Source organism: Pleurodeles waltl, chromosome 4_2, assembly GCF_031143425.1.
Source record: "Pleurodeles waltl isolate 20211129_DDA chromosome 4_2, aPleWal1.hap1.20221129, whole genome shotgun sequence".
Classification (NCBI taxonomy): Eukaryota; Metazoa; Chordata; class Amphibia; order Caudata; family Salamandridae; genus Pleurodeles; species Pleurodeles waltl.
This window is the reverse complement of record NC_090443.1, coordinates 814,575,630-814,588,887: the sequence shown is the minus strand read 5'-3', so window position 1 is coordinate 814,588,887 and position 13,258 is coordinate 814,575,630. Positions and strand designations below refer to the sequence as shown.

Here is a 13,258-nt window from a genome sequence, read left to right as displayed (position 1 = left end):
AGGGAAAGCACAAAGCCCTTTTTCAGTCCCCTATTGGTTTCTTAAGGAATCTGAGATTGCATTACCTTTTTCAAGTTTGACACAAACCCAGATGTCATAATACAGTTGCCGAACAACTTGAAACAGTGGGCCTGGAATTCCCCAGTGATGCAGCTATTTATGCCATCACATGCAATTTGATAGTCTTCAAAACATGCATATAATGGGGAGGTAGAAGGGGTATTGCGATCTTTCAATCAGCATTGTTAGGGATAAGATGATTTTAGTTTTCCCTCGATAATCACCAAAGCATGACTGAAAACAGGGAAGGAGGTTTTGTTCACTAAATCCTTTAGATCTTCAAGTGATAACGAGCATAAATAGTTGCATCTACATCAAAATAGGCTATCACTGAATAACTTTTACAGACTGAATGAGGCCTTTTAAAATAGGCAGGGCAATACAGAACTCTGTTAGGTTGCAGTATCTCTTTGGTTGTATAGTATCCATTTAAAAAGTGGAGTTATTCAGGTTGTCCAAAAGACATCTTATTATTTAGAGAGTGGGTGGGAGACCATTTTAGGTAGATGCACTATCAGCCCCTTTCTTTAATAATTTGAGAGACTCTCTCTAAAACTGTTCAAGCAATGGTATTGTGTTGGTCTACTGTTTGGGATTTATATGCCTCCTCCGAAGTAACATACAGAGATTTAACATACTTTTGCCATTGTTCTACAAAGACGTTGATGTCCATTTCTGCCAGCAGCTTTGTTCTAACTCACTAACATAATTTGAAAACCTTTTGCAAGCTCTAATGGTTAACAGTGAGTACAATTTCAGCCATTCTATGTCCTTAACCTCCCTTTTAGCTTTCCATATCACTCTCAGGTAGACACACTGAAGTTCATTGTTAAGCAAGATGATATCTCTTTGTGCCTTTGCTAATGATTTTTTGCTCCATTAGCATAGCAACTTGCTGAACCAACCTGCTGAACCACTTTGATGCAAATTTGCTTGACAATGTATTCATCTGCTGGTCAGTGGCATCACTGTGCATTTCTACCAAGTGCCTAGCAATAACAGAACAAACCATTGCTGGTCAGGTTTCTCACTAATATTGCTCAGGTGGAATACTAGCGCCTGTACTATTGGCAATCCCAGTCAGTTTGATAATTTAGGATATTAGCACAGTAAACTCTACCACTGTATTTATTAAAGGTCGGGCCCTGGTACACTCATCGTAAAAGTTAGGGGAAAATAGTCACCTCCCATTCTTAGATAAATTTAACCCTTTCACTGCTAGCCTCCAACACCCCGCTCTCCAGTGCTAAAACTTTTTTTTGGCTTTTTAGGGTAGTTCACGCTTAGGCCTCCACAACCTTTTGCCTACATAAACTAACCACGCCAAATTTGTGTCCTTTTTTCCGAAATCATGGGGATTCTAATGGTACTCAGGGTTTGTGGCATCCCCTGGAGGAGGCTGATAAGTTAGCCAAAATACACCTACATTTTGTTTTCTTGGGGAAAAATGGGAAAAAAGTGCTGCAGAAGAAAGTATCTGTTTCCTGCAAATGGCATCAACAAAAGGTTAGTGGTGCTAATTTCACCAGCTTTCAGGAACAAGCATGCTTAATTGGGAAACAAATCATTGTTTCAGGAAATTTAACAGTCGCCATCAAGGAACTAGCGGACCAGTATGAAGAAAGTGACAGCTTCCTTATCAATCCCATCAACAAAGTTAAATCACAGAACTTCTTCTGATCTGGATTTGTTGGAGTCCACCGGGTAGCTCTAGAGTGAGGCTTAAGTCTGGCATTGTTGTCCCTCAAGTAGTGCACAGCATACAAATTAGACTGGTCAACAACCTCGCCAAAAATACATAGTCCATAAACAACTGATAGAATTATATAGGCACCCTGCCATACTACTAAAGGCAGGCAACACAGGCTGCACCATGTTTGGGGCAAACCAGAGTACAGCACTTAACTACAGGTTACTAGCTGTTAATTGCCTGAAACAGTTGGACAGAGGCAAAGCAAACATGATGTTAAGGATGCTCTCACTGTTTTGACTGGTGTGGCTCATTCCCATTGGGCAAGCAAAAGGAAAGTGGCCATTTAAAGCTTGAAGACGCACAGCCTTGAAGGTAATTTAAAACATGCAATTAAGCCCTTGAATGATTGTGCGTGGGAGAGTCCATCTAGCCTGGGATACCCCTTAAACAATCCTGATATTCTGCAGCCTCATCATTTGTCCTTCACTCCGGTAAATACATTTGAGTTAAAATTGCTGGGAACCAATCAATAGCTCTTGGGAAATCAGATTTCATAGCCTTCTAAAACATCAATTAGAATGTCTAATGATTGTTTTTTTTTAATTATGCAAACATTTACAACAGTAAAACCAAGTGCTTTTCTCTTAGCTTCTACCTTAATAAGCTAGTTCTGTATGAAGGAGCTCGCAATAAGTATAGATTTAAATTCAAAGGACAATTTAGTGGAAATGGAAATTAACAGCCCTCCCACACATATCTCCCCTTTTGTGGAAATGGCTGCTGAGGTCGAAAATGCTATATTTGTCCAAAACCTCGGCGGGACAATGCACCAGGACTCCTGTACTGAAGTGAGAGCATAGGCCAGTGGTTCCCAAACATTTTCGACCCACGGCTCCCTTGATCTATTGGCCACTGGCTGCGGCTCCCCATTATGTTACTTTTTGTTGGCGGGTGGGGGATGTAAGCCTGGCCTAGGGAGTACATCCATTTTTCTCCCTGAAAAGAATTGGGATGACGCCAATGAAGGTATTGTAATTCTATATATAACTGTAAAAAATAAAAATGTAACAGTTGTTTAATTACAGCATGCATAGGGTTTTTTAGTAAGGGGAAAATATTGGTTGACGGTAACCCTAGTAAAATGGGCAGGTCTCATTTTTATGTAGTTATAACATAACTGTTTAAATATTGTGAAATGTAGAATCCCTTTAGTTGTGTTTAACCACCAGAGGGCGCTCAAGGACAAAATTAAAAAAGAGCTGCTACAACTGAGTAGTTTTATTTTGTACGAACTGGCCCAAGGGCTATAAATAGCTCAGTGGTTCCCAAACTGTGTGCGGCGCCCCTGGCTAGTTTTGATGGCGCACCAGCGAGCCGCGGCGCACAGATTGGGAACCACTGGCATAGGCCCATATTTATACTTTTTTGCGCTGCATTTGCGTAATTTTTTGACACAAAAGCATTGCAAACTTACAAAATGTATTTGTATTTTGTACGTTTGGTTTTGCATTAAAAAGCGGCGCAAATGCGATGCTAAAAAAGTATAAATATGGGCCATAGTTTTTAGCAAACCTGATTGCAATCATATAAAAATGTAAATAATATCATTTTTCCACATTCCAAGAACAAAAAGCGAGGTTAGGTGGCAAGCTCTTATTTTAAGTGTTAGAATCCCTGATATGGGTTTAACATTAATGATGGTGCCTTTTCTGATGCGAGGGTGTTTGCTAGCCAGGACCCGTCCGCCTAGTCCTACCTAATATGTCCTCTGTTCATAATACATGGCCAACCTGCCCAAGTCATGCAAATAGGTGTGATATTATGCATTATATGTGACTGAGGGAGTGCACACTATTCCACTCTTAAGGTAGAGGACATTTAGTCCTCGGGCAAGGCCATACATTTTGGATATTTGGGCTTTAAAGATGGTTTGGTAAGGGGGTCAACGAACCATCATTTTTCAAAGAAAGAACTGTATTTCAGCATCCTATCTGCATGTTCCATAGACTGCACCGTTACCAATGATAAGTTGATCTCACAAATGTTGAATAGCAAAAAGGTGAAGAGTTACAACTGTGTGAACTAGATTTATACACTCAATTCTACATGTCTGTAGTCCACAAATATCACTGCAAAAATACTGCCCTAGAGACCAATCTATGTGCCTTTCTACCTGTTTGTCAGCAGTTTGTTCTCTGATGTCACTAAAGTTCCTTAAACTTAATCTGTAAAAAGTAAAATTTCTTTTGATGATACTCTTTTTCTTTTTTGGTGCACTATTAGCAGGTCTGCAACTATGGGGCCAAATCCACTTCTACAAAAGAAACAACATTTTCATCCAATTAAATGGCAAACTATCACTTGAGCCCTAGGTATTGACTGTGGGCAGCATCTCCATCTTTTACCTTTAAGTGATTTGCCACGTTCGTTGTGTCTCAACTCATCAAGTATCAATGGTCAATGCCATTGACCAATCAAGAATAGACTATGGGAACAGAGTCTATCTTGGTGTTGTCAAAAATGTGCTTAACCACCTACAATTAATGCAGAATGAAGGAACCTAGTTGACAACTGTCCAAAAAAATGGGATCACACCTTCCTCACAATCCATCACCTGTAATAGGATGCATTACAATTTAAATATTTAAGAATAATGCATGAGGCAATTTGTACCCATGCCCCCTTTTTTCTTGCTAGATCTTGAAACAGCACACTGCATTTCAATTTCTTAGGACTACAAATTCATACTTTTTGCATATCCATTTCATCAGCACATTTCGCACTAGCAAGTAGGCTTTTTCTCTTGCCGTTGATAGAATGTACAATTCTCATCATCTCAGATCCCAACTATTTGTCTTAATTTTTATGGAACTTTTTAAAGTTTTGCTCCTTGCCACTTAATTTATTCCCTCTCCTCATATTGGTTATTATGTTCTAGACTCATTTACCAAGACGCTTAGTGCGCTTTGTAAATATCATTTAACATAAAATACAATGACATAATATACTTCAAGTTGTTGTCCCACAATTAACACTTTTAACTTTTCTACTTTTTTCTTTCCCTAACATACTCTGTCTTTAAACTTCAACTGTATGTTCCAAAGCACCATCAACGCAAACCCAGCACAGTTGTAACCATTCAAATGTATTCCATTTCTCTTCAATTTTTTCTTACTCAATTTCTCAGAATAAAGATCACACAAATTATTAGGCATTAGGAGAGTGTGTATAAAACACAGACAAAAGAAAAACCCACTTATGTACCACCCTTACATATTGGTTTCTCAATATTAACATATTCTTCACTTGTATTTCCTAAAGTCTAGCACTAGATCTCTCTTGCATTCAGTGCACAGGGATACTCTATAGTGGAGGAGGAGCTCTTCCCATTTTAAAGTATAGGGAACATTAAAAAAAATATACTCAACTTCAAAATAAATATAAACAATATGTTTACTTTAAATATGAATGTTTACATATCTATTTTTAATTTAGAACAAAACAAAGAAATAATCCAGTGTGTTGGACCTGACATCCTTGAAGTGGTTTTCCCCCAACGTTTCGCCTTCAATCCTGTTTTTGATGACTTTGTTTTTCCTACCCTTAGGACTCTGTACACTTTAGCACTGCTAAGCAGCGCTAAAGTGCGTGTGCTCTCTCCCTAAAACATTTTAGTATTGTCTTCCACCCAGTTGGCACAATACATTTACTTATACATCCCGAGTAATGTGGCACTGCCTGTACACACGGTCTGTAAATTAAAAAACTGCTACTGGCCTGCAGCACTCATTGTGCCACCCACTTAAGTAGCCCTATAAACCTGTCTCTGGCCTACCACTGAAGAATTGGTAACAAAAAGTATGAGTCAGGGTGGATACTCTGAGACAGTGCTGCCTAGGGAATACCAGGAAAACAGTAAGATGGTTAAAACTGATTATTATCAGAAATATTTACCTACTTCACCAATATCTTTGGTTCTTATACTCATGGTTCATTCGATACCCATTATTTTATGAATTTGTACAATGATCTGTTTAAGGCCCTATATTTATTGTGCACTAAATGTGTCCAACAATGCAAAAGGTCAACCTCCTTGGCACCATACTGCTACACAACTGAATTACGTAAGGCTAAGGAAAAGTTAATCAAGGCTGTTAAACAGGGAAAAAGAGAGTCCATTAGGGAAGCCTGTGTCCAATATAAGTCAGTTACTTATTCTTCAAAGCAAAAACTGATCAATTTTAACTGGCTGGCTCTGGTCGAAACATCCAAAAGCAGGGACTCCCAGTCATTCTGGCATACTTTTGCACACAACAATTCAAAATCCTGTACTCCTCTTGAATTCCTTGTGCATCCCCAGCAATGGTTGGAACACTTTAGGACAATGTATGCACCATTCGGTTCAGAGCTTGTCCCCAACACAGTATCCACTAGCATCACTCACAACCCAGAAATCAGTAGTGGTTAGGTCCCATACAGTTCTCACTGAGACAATTATAGCCATTAGGTCACTAAGACCCGGGAAAGCACCAGGCCTATACAAGGTTTCTGGAGATCTGTTTCAGTTGACATTAACTGTTTGGAGACCGTATATAAACATACTATTTAATAGGATTATGGCAGGAAACAGAATACCAGAGTCATGGCATGGTGCTGAAATAATCTACTTGTACACAAAAGGTGTTAGATTCATTTCCAGAAATTATAGACCCATTAGTCTGATCAACGACTTACAAAAGGTGTTTTGCCGTCAGGTTCTTGACAGACTTTTTGAGTGGATGAATGACGTTAAAACTCTATCCCCATTCCAAGAAGGGTTTCGTAAAAGTGTAAGCACATTAGACCAGATCTTCAGACCAATCCGTATTGTGTGGAAGTACTCAAAGCTTTCAAAAGATCACTTGAATATAGCCTTGGTGGAATTGAGCACAGTCTTTGGCCTGGTTTCAAGAGAGCAACTCTGCTCCACCCTGGTCTCTCTAGGTATTAACTTTGAGTTGCTGAGTATCTTGAAAAGATTACACAAAAAGAACTCATAACATGGGAGAAGATGAATCAGATACTCTAGAGAAATCTACTGGAACTTTTGAAGATTAATTGGAAGTACTAGGTAGAGTTATGTAACTCCACAAGAAACTCAGAACATTGACTGGAGTCAGTGCCACTCCAGACACAACACACATTACATATCTTTGAAATCAGAGACATTCACAAGAATAGGAAACTAGATTTCGGCGAACTTATGGGTTCAGAGTGAGGCAATTCTTAAGGTATGCTGAAGGCCAAGTTGCAATTGAATCTGTACTACATTCAAAACTAGCAAACTTGAAACCAGACTTTATGGAACACAAGGTTGATATTTCACAATTTCCAAGGTTGTGCATTGCAAGATGTCAGAAAGCAAATATGTACTAAATAGGCCAGGTTACCGGCATTCCCGAGGTTGTGTACTGCACATAAGTAAGGGCTCAACAAGGTACATTCACATGAAACAGAATTGTTCTTGATACAGTGTTGAAGCTATCAACACTCTCAGGAGTATCTGCACATTGATTGAAACCTGAAAACACAACAATAAACAAAAAAACAAGATTGCATCGAGACACACGTTTGGAATTGCTGAGATTTCCAAGGTGGCATTAGAAACATGGATTGGAGTGAGAGACACTTCCCAAGAATCTAGATACATGGTTAGCACTGAAACAGATTGGAGTTGCGGGCACTCCCAAGATATACTAGAAGTGTGAATAACTCTCAGTTCCAGATTGGAGTCCCTAACACTCCCAAGGTATGCCAAAAACCAAAATAACATTTAGTTCAAGAATTGGAGGTACAGGCTGATTCAGGAGACAGTCGCTAATACATGGGAAACAGTTCATAAAATCAAGATATCCAATGACAGAAGCAAGGGGTAACAGATAGGCTTGCAAGGACTAGTAGAGATTAGGGCACACTAACCTGGAATCCGGTACTTAACCTGAGAAGTACTTTACAGAGTTCAGAGACAGCAGGTGGATCGTTGCTAGAAGTTAAAGATGAGACAGAATGATAGTTCATGGAGGAGAGGTTCTAAAGGTTCTTGGGGGTCATCGAGAAGGACCTGGAAGACTGGGACATCTGGTGGTTTCCGGAAGATTTGCCAGATAGTGCAGAAATTAAGCGAATGCAGCCTGGGCTACTCATGAGATGGGTGCAGGGACATAGCTTACACTAAACAGGATCACAGGAGATCCAGGCAACTCAGGAGGCAAGTATGGGGAAGCTGCTTGCGCAAGACTTGATCGAGACTTGTGAGGGCCAAATACAGGTACGAGGCCAAGCCCTGATGCAAGTTCCGAGGGGCTATTTATACAAGAAGCCAAGAATGTTCCAGAAAAGCATGTGTCACATGTGGAGGCTTCTGAAGGGACCCTGGAAGAACCATGTGTTACATATAAACGGGCATGGCTTACCAGGCAGTAGGTGTAAGTGGTAATCGACAACAACAAGTACGGAACCCAGGTCCATAATGGTGCATACCAATGGTTAACAGTGGAAACAGACGTAACCCAACAGGTCATGTGACATCTGCAGGTGCAAACTAGATGGAACTTGCATAGCAACACAACAGGAGGTTCAATGGTTCAGACCTAACAGGAGATGAAGGTCAGATGATTAGTCCCTACAAATCATACAAAAGAGACTTTCAAATAAAGGGGGAGATATTGCATTTTGTGAGGAAATGTGACTATCAGGGACTAATGCTAGACAAATCTGGTATGTGGAAGCCGATTCTCCAAAAAGCAAAATGTTCTTACTGCACAGCACATCTGCAGTAAGCAGGAAGTATAAAGCAACTACCCCTAGATAGATTACTCCAGCAATCAAGGTTTATATGTCTAAAGCCCAGGTCACGACCTTTTATGGAGTGAAAATATGGGAGTGGCAAGAAATATCAGTAGATTAACAATCAAGGCAAACAGCTTTATGAGATCACTATTCAATCTGCCCAAGAGCACCCCAATTGTTCCTCTGTTCTTTGACAATGAGCTAAAAGGGATTGGTGACTAAGCCTCACTAAAACTATTACTCTTCTGGGCAAGAATGTGGTTAACTCCAGAACTCACAATCCATAAGCTCACCATAGAAGAAGTAATGAACCTTGGGAATTGTAATCTCATCTGCTAGTTCCATCACATCACAACACTTCTTAGCAATCTAAGGTTGAACATGTATTGGAACAATCCTATAGTGATAAACAACAATACCAAAATCTTGATCAAGGACGCATACTGAGAAAGCAGGTTAAATCTTGTTACCGTAGCATTAAAGCAGGTGGATTGGTTGATGAATACTTAGCCTTCAAACCGGCCTCTCCCCCGGAACCATATATGGACATTTATATACCACCCCAAGCTCGAACACTATATATAAAATTTAGGTTAGGCACACAGCAAGTACACAAGTTTACCAGTAGGTGGAAGATACATTTTGCAAGATCTCCACACTGCACACTTTGCAATTATGTTAATGAGGATGTAAAACACCTACTTTTTTTGGCAAGCCTATTTAAATCAAGACGGTCCTTAATAAAACCCCTCTATAATGCTCTGGGCGTAAGGCTTTAAGACAGCTTACTGAATTTTCCAGACCAATGGTAACCCCTTTAAGGTTACATGTCTCAGCAGCTACCCTTATTCTGTCTGGATAATAAGGGTATTTTCCTTTAAATCATTCAAATTGTCTGCTCATATCTTCTCCGTAAATATCTCACTGCTGTTGTACTATTCCATGGAAATAAATGCTTTTATATATGCCTAAACAAAATAACATGTAAATGTACTCTTTTAAAGCTTATATGAACTTTCTAAGAGGGTAAACAATAGGTTTTACATGAATCCCACTGATGTAAATTGATAATGTTTCATTTTAGCATTATATTTTTCTAATGTTTTTATTGTGTGTTATTTATGGGCTTAGTCCCAAAATAAACATAATCAATGAATGAATAACAAGATGTTATTATATGTGCAGTTATAAGAAGAATGTTTTGGCAAGTATTGATGGTCATGTATTTTCATGAACTGAGCCAATCAGAAACCTGATCACTCAATTGTCTTTTTTTAATAAAATTATTTTTCCTTGAGACACACCTTTAGGCCAGGGCAAAATAGTTGTATGCATTTGTAAACTTGTATTAAGCTATTATTACCCTATCATTGTCCTTTCTGTATTTTGTTCAACTTTTAATTTGTATTAAGCCTGATTTTGAGCACAAATTCCCACCAAAGGGGAGTTGTTTAAGGAGAAAATGTCTTGATGGGGGTTGGGAAACTGGATGTGTGCTGTTACTGTATACGTTGTGCTTGCAATGATGACTGTGTGATTTTAGAAACTGTATTGAAAATACATGAGCTGGTATCTTTTGTGACTTTAATATGTACTTGCATACCCCAAGAACACGTTTCATGTAGATGAACCCTCCAATACATTGAACAACTATCTTTGTAACTATTGTATACAGTGGCATACTGCCAGAAACATTTTTACCACCGTAACTGCCCAATACATGGAGCTGTTATGTTGTGTGACTTTGTACAGAAATGTATACTGGATTTTCAATTTTCATAGAGGATAGTGCTCAAACCTGCTAGGTTTAAAACCCATATTTCTTAGGTTTAGAAAAATATTATGCATTTTCCCTTACACGTAAATACCACTTCATTTTTACTGAAAGTAAGGTCAGTGTATATTTTCTATTTGCTAGTTCTATGTGTGTGTTTCCAGAACTGGAATATGCATGTTACTTTGGACTGGGGTAGTTTATGTTTCTTGGGACTAAAAAATGGTTGCGATGATCATGCTAGTGCTATGTGAGCCACGATAAACGTTAACACATTTTTAACCAGTACTGTAAACAAAATAGATAAAAAGAGAGAAAAGTAAACTGTTATAACAGTGAAGTGTTGCAGCTTTCTCTAAGTACACAACATAGTGAGAGTGATATTACTAGCTGCAGAGGTCAAAGAGAGAGGATAAGCAGGATGAGAAGACCAGGGAGGTACGAATCCCATTACACAGGATGTTGGTAAATTGAGAAAACAAGCAGGATTGTTTTACAGTTCACCGTGGAATGAATCTTACATTCAATCAGTTCTTATATGTACATCATTTTTACATTTTAAACACATAGGTAAATAGATTTATAGTATTTGCTTTTAAAGTTCAATATAGCAAGATTAAATTGATCATAGTACACTTCACCAAACACATTGACACCGTAGGTCACTGCTTTAAAAATGGCATACAGTTTATTGACAGTGCACCATGGCTTCTGTAGGCATATGACTCAACGCAAACATAACTAAAATGAGAATATCTAATGTTTTTTTCTCTGAAATGAAAACATAACACTGTATTTACCAGTTTGTGTTCTATGACTAGTTTCTGAAAACATTTGACAATGCATTGATGACCACTGGACCAGGCTGGAAATTGCTGCTACACTGATACAAAAGGATGAAGCTGAATTGAGTTGGCCAAAATACTTTTGATTACTCATAAAACTATTAAGAAGGCTCCTCCATGTAATTGTTGCAATTGTTGCTGCATCTTGGAACTGGTTATTGGTCTTAAAAACAGTAGTGTAGTTTCAATGGCTGTTTCTATTTAATCCTGAATTCGCCATTTCTTCTGCTGTTCATAATCTGATATCCAAATTGGATATGTTTCAGCTGGGGTCAGTAAAAAACATTTGAAACTGGTGGTGATACATTTAATGTCAAACAGAAAACAGCTTTGCTCTTGGATTACACAATTTTAAGTATTAATTGACTAAATTGTCTCTGATATAATTATTCATTGTGTTGTGATCCTTTATGTGTTTTGTGACAAATTTGTATATATATATATTTGCAAATATATATATATAACAGTATTTTAAATTAAGATTGTAGTACTTTGGTTCTTCTGTGTTCTTAAGACATATTATGCCACTGTATGTATCACAATGTAGATGTTATCTTTGAATTTCTAGTAAAACCTTCACCTCCTTCAAACATCAGTGCTGAAATTGCCACCGAAGGTAGACTCTTGAATGTGAGCTGGAAAAGACCAAACCTTCCGGTGGAAGACCTTCGGTTTCAGGTTCAATATTCAGCAGATGGGAAAGAAGGCACTTGGAAGGTAGAGTACATTTCTTAGACATTACAGAATTTACTAATGTCAGTTACCTCAAAGTGGGCTCTGTTTTTGCGCCTGTTTTCTCCACTACAACAAGAATTGTAAATATTTTAAAAATGTATTAGTTTAGAAAAATATAATGACAGTTATCATAATATTCATAATATAAATACAGCTTTTTGTGAAAAAAGGTATGGAGAATAGATCAAACAACCTTCACATGGTTGAGAATTCATTCAAGATGGTATATTCAGGGATATATATACTTGATAACCACAATCTAGTTAAGTCAAAATTGTAGACAAGATAATCTCTGCTCAATCTATTGTAGTGCTAGCATAAACTGCAAGAAACCCCCGGATAAAGGTTTGTTGAATTCAAGCTGTAGGAAGGGAAGAAAACAATAAAGTTCCCAAACCAATTTAGAAAAATACAGAATAACATAATGAGAAAAACACACCAATATCTTTCAAATAGGTTTAGGGGAACTAGAGACATGAATTATTCAAGTCAGAAAGCACCTAAAAAAGGTAGAGTGCTAATTAAAACAGTAGGTGATATTTTCGGCTCAACTCTAAAGTGAGCTAATGAAGCAGAAGAGCAACTCAAATGTTCATGTGAACATGGGTTTTTAAATCTGAAGAAGCACATATTCACGTGAAACCCACTTAAAAACAATATACAATCAAGCAGGAATTCCTGTGCTGCAGCATGTTTGATATCACATTCTCTGCCAAGTGTGGCTTTTATCCTAAGAATTTCATTAATTGCAACCCTACTGTAAGTCAATCATTCCCCAGGTTATCTTTTATCCTGATGAGACCTTTGTATCCTCATTAAGGGTCAAAATGTCATCAACAGCTAAACATGACAGACCCCATTACTTCTTATCCCATAACGGGGATTCCCCTATGGATGCATTTGTTCAAATATCAATCAAGGCTGTCTTTGTGCATATAGCAATACACTAATTATTGTAGAAACAACAGTGAATTTTGATTGTAATGTTTTCATTGTGTTTTTTCTCTTGGGGTGCACTTTTTTCTCTATTGCGTCCTTGTCACTACAAGAGTTTTTTTGTGTTATGAAAGTAATTAATAATAATACAAGAATATGTTCTTGAATTATATGACATAATACAGTACAGGTTTCTGTATATATCATTGAAATATTCTGGACAGATTGTTAACTGTCCACATAGAAGCATTAATCCATGATTAGTTCAGCAGAAGGATTTCCTGCTTGATTATATATTGTTTTAAAGTGGGTTTCACATGAATGTGTGCTTTCACATGAAAGCTGTCCATTGTCGAATCTAGAAGAAAAAGCGACTACAATGAGATA

At 38.0% G+C, this 13,258-nt stretch overlaps 1 protein-coding gene across 1 annotated transcript in view; it reads left to right on the top strand.

The window, feature by feature from the left end:
• The window catches only part of LEPR (leptin receptor), a 714,243-nt gene that overhangs the window by 557,445 nt on the left and 143,540 nt on the right, over nt 1-13,258 (top strand). Inside the window, exon 11 of the mRNA XM_069232491.1 lies at nt 11,769-11,917. Coding sequence (XP_069088592.1) covers nt 11,769-11,917 — 149 coding nt within the window. The remainder of the gene's footprint in view (nt 1-11,768; nt 11,918-13,258) is intronic.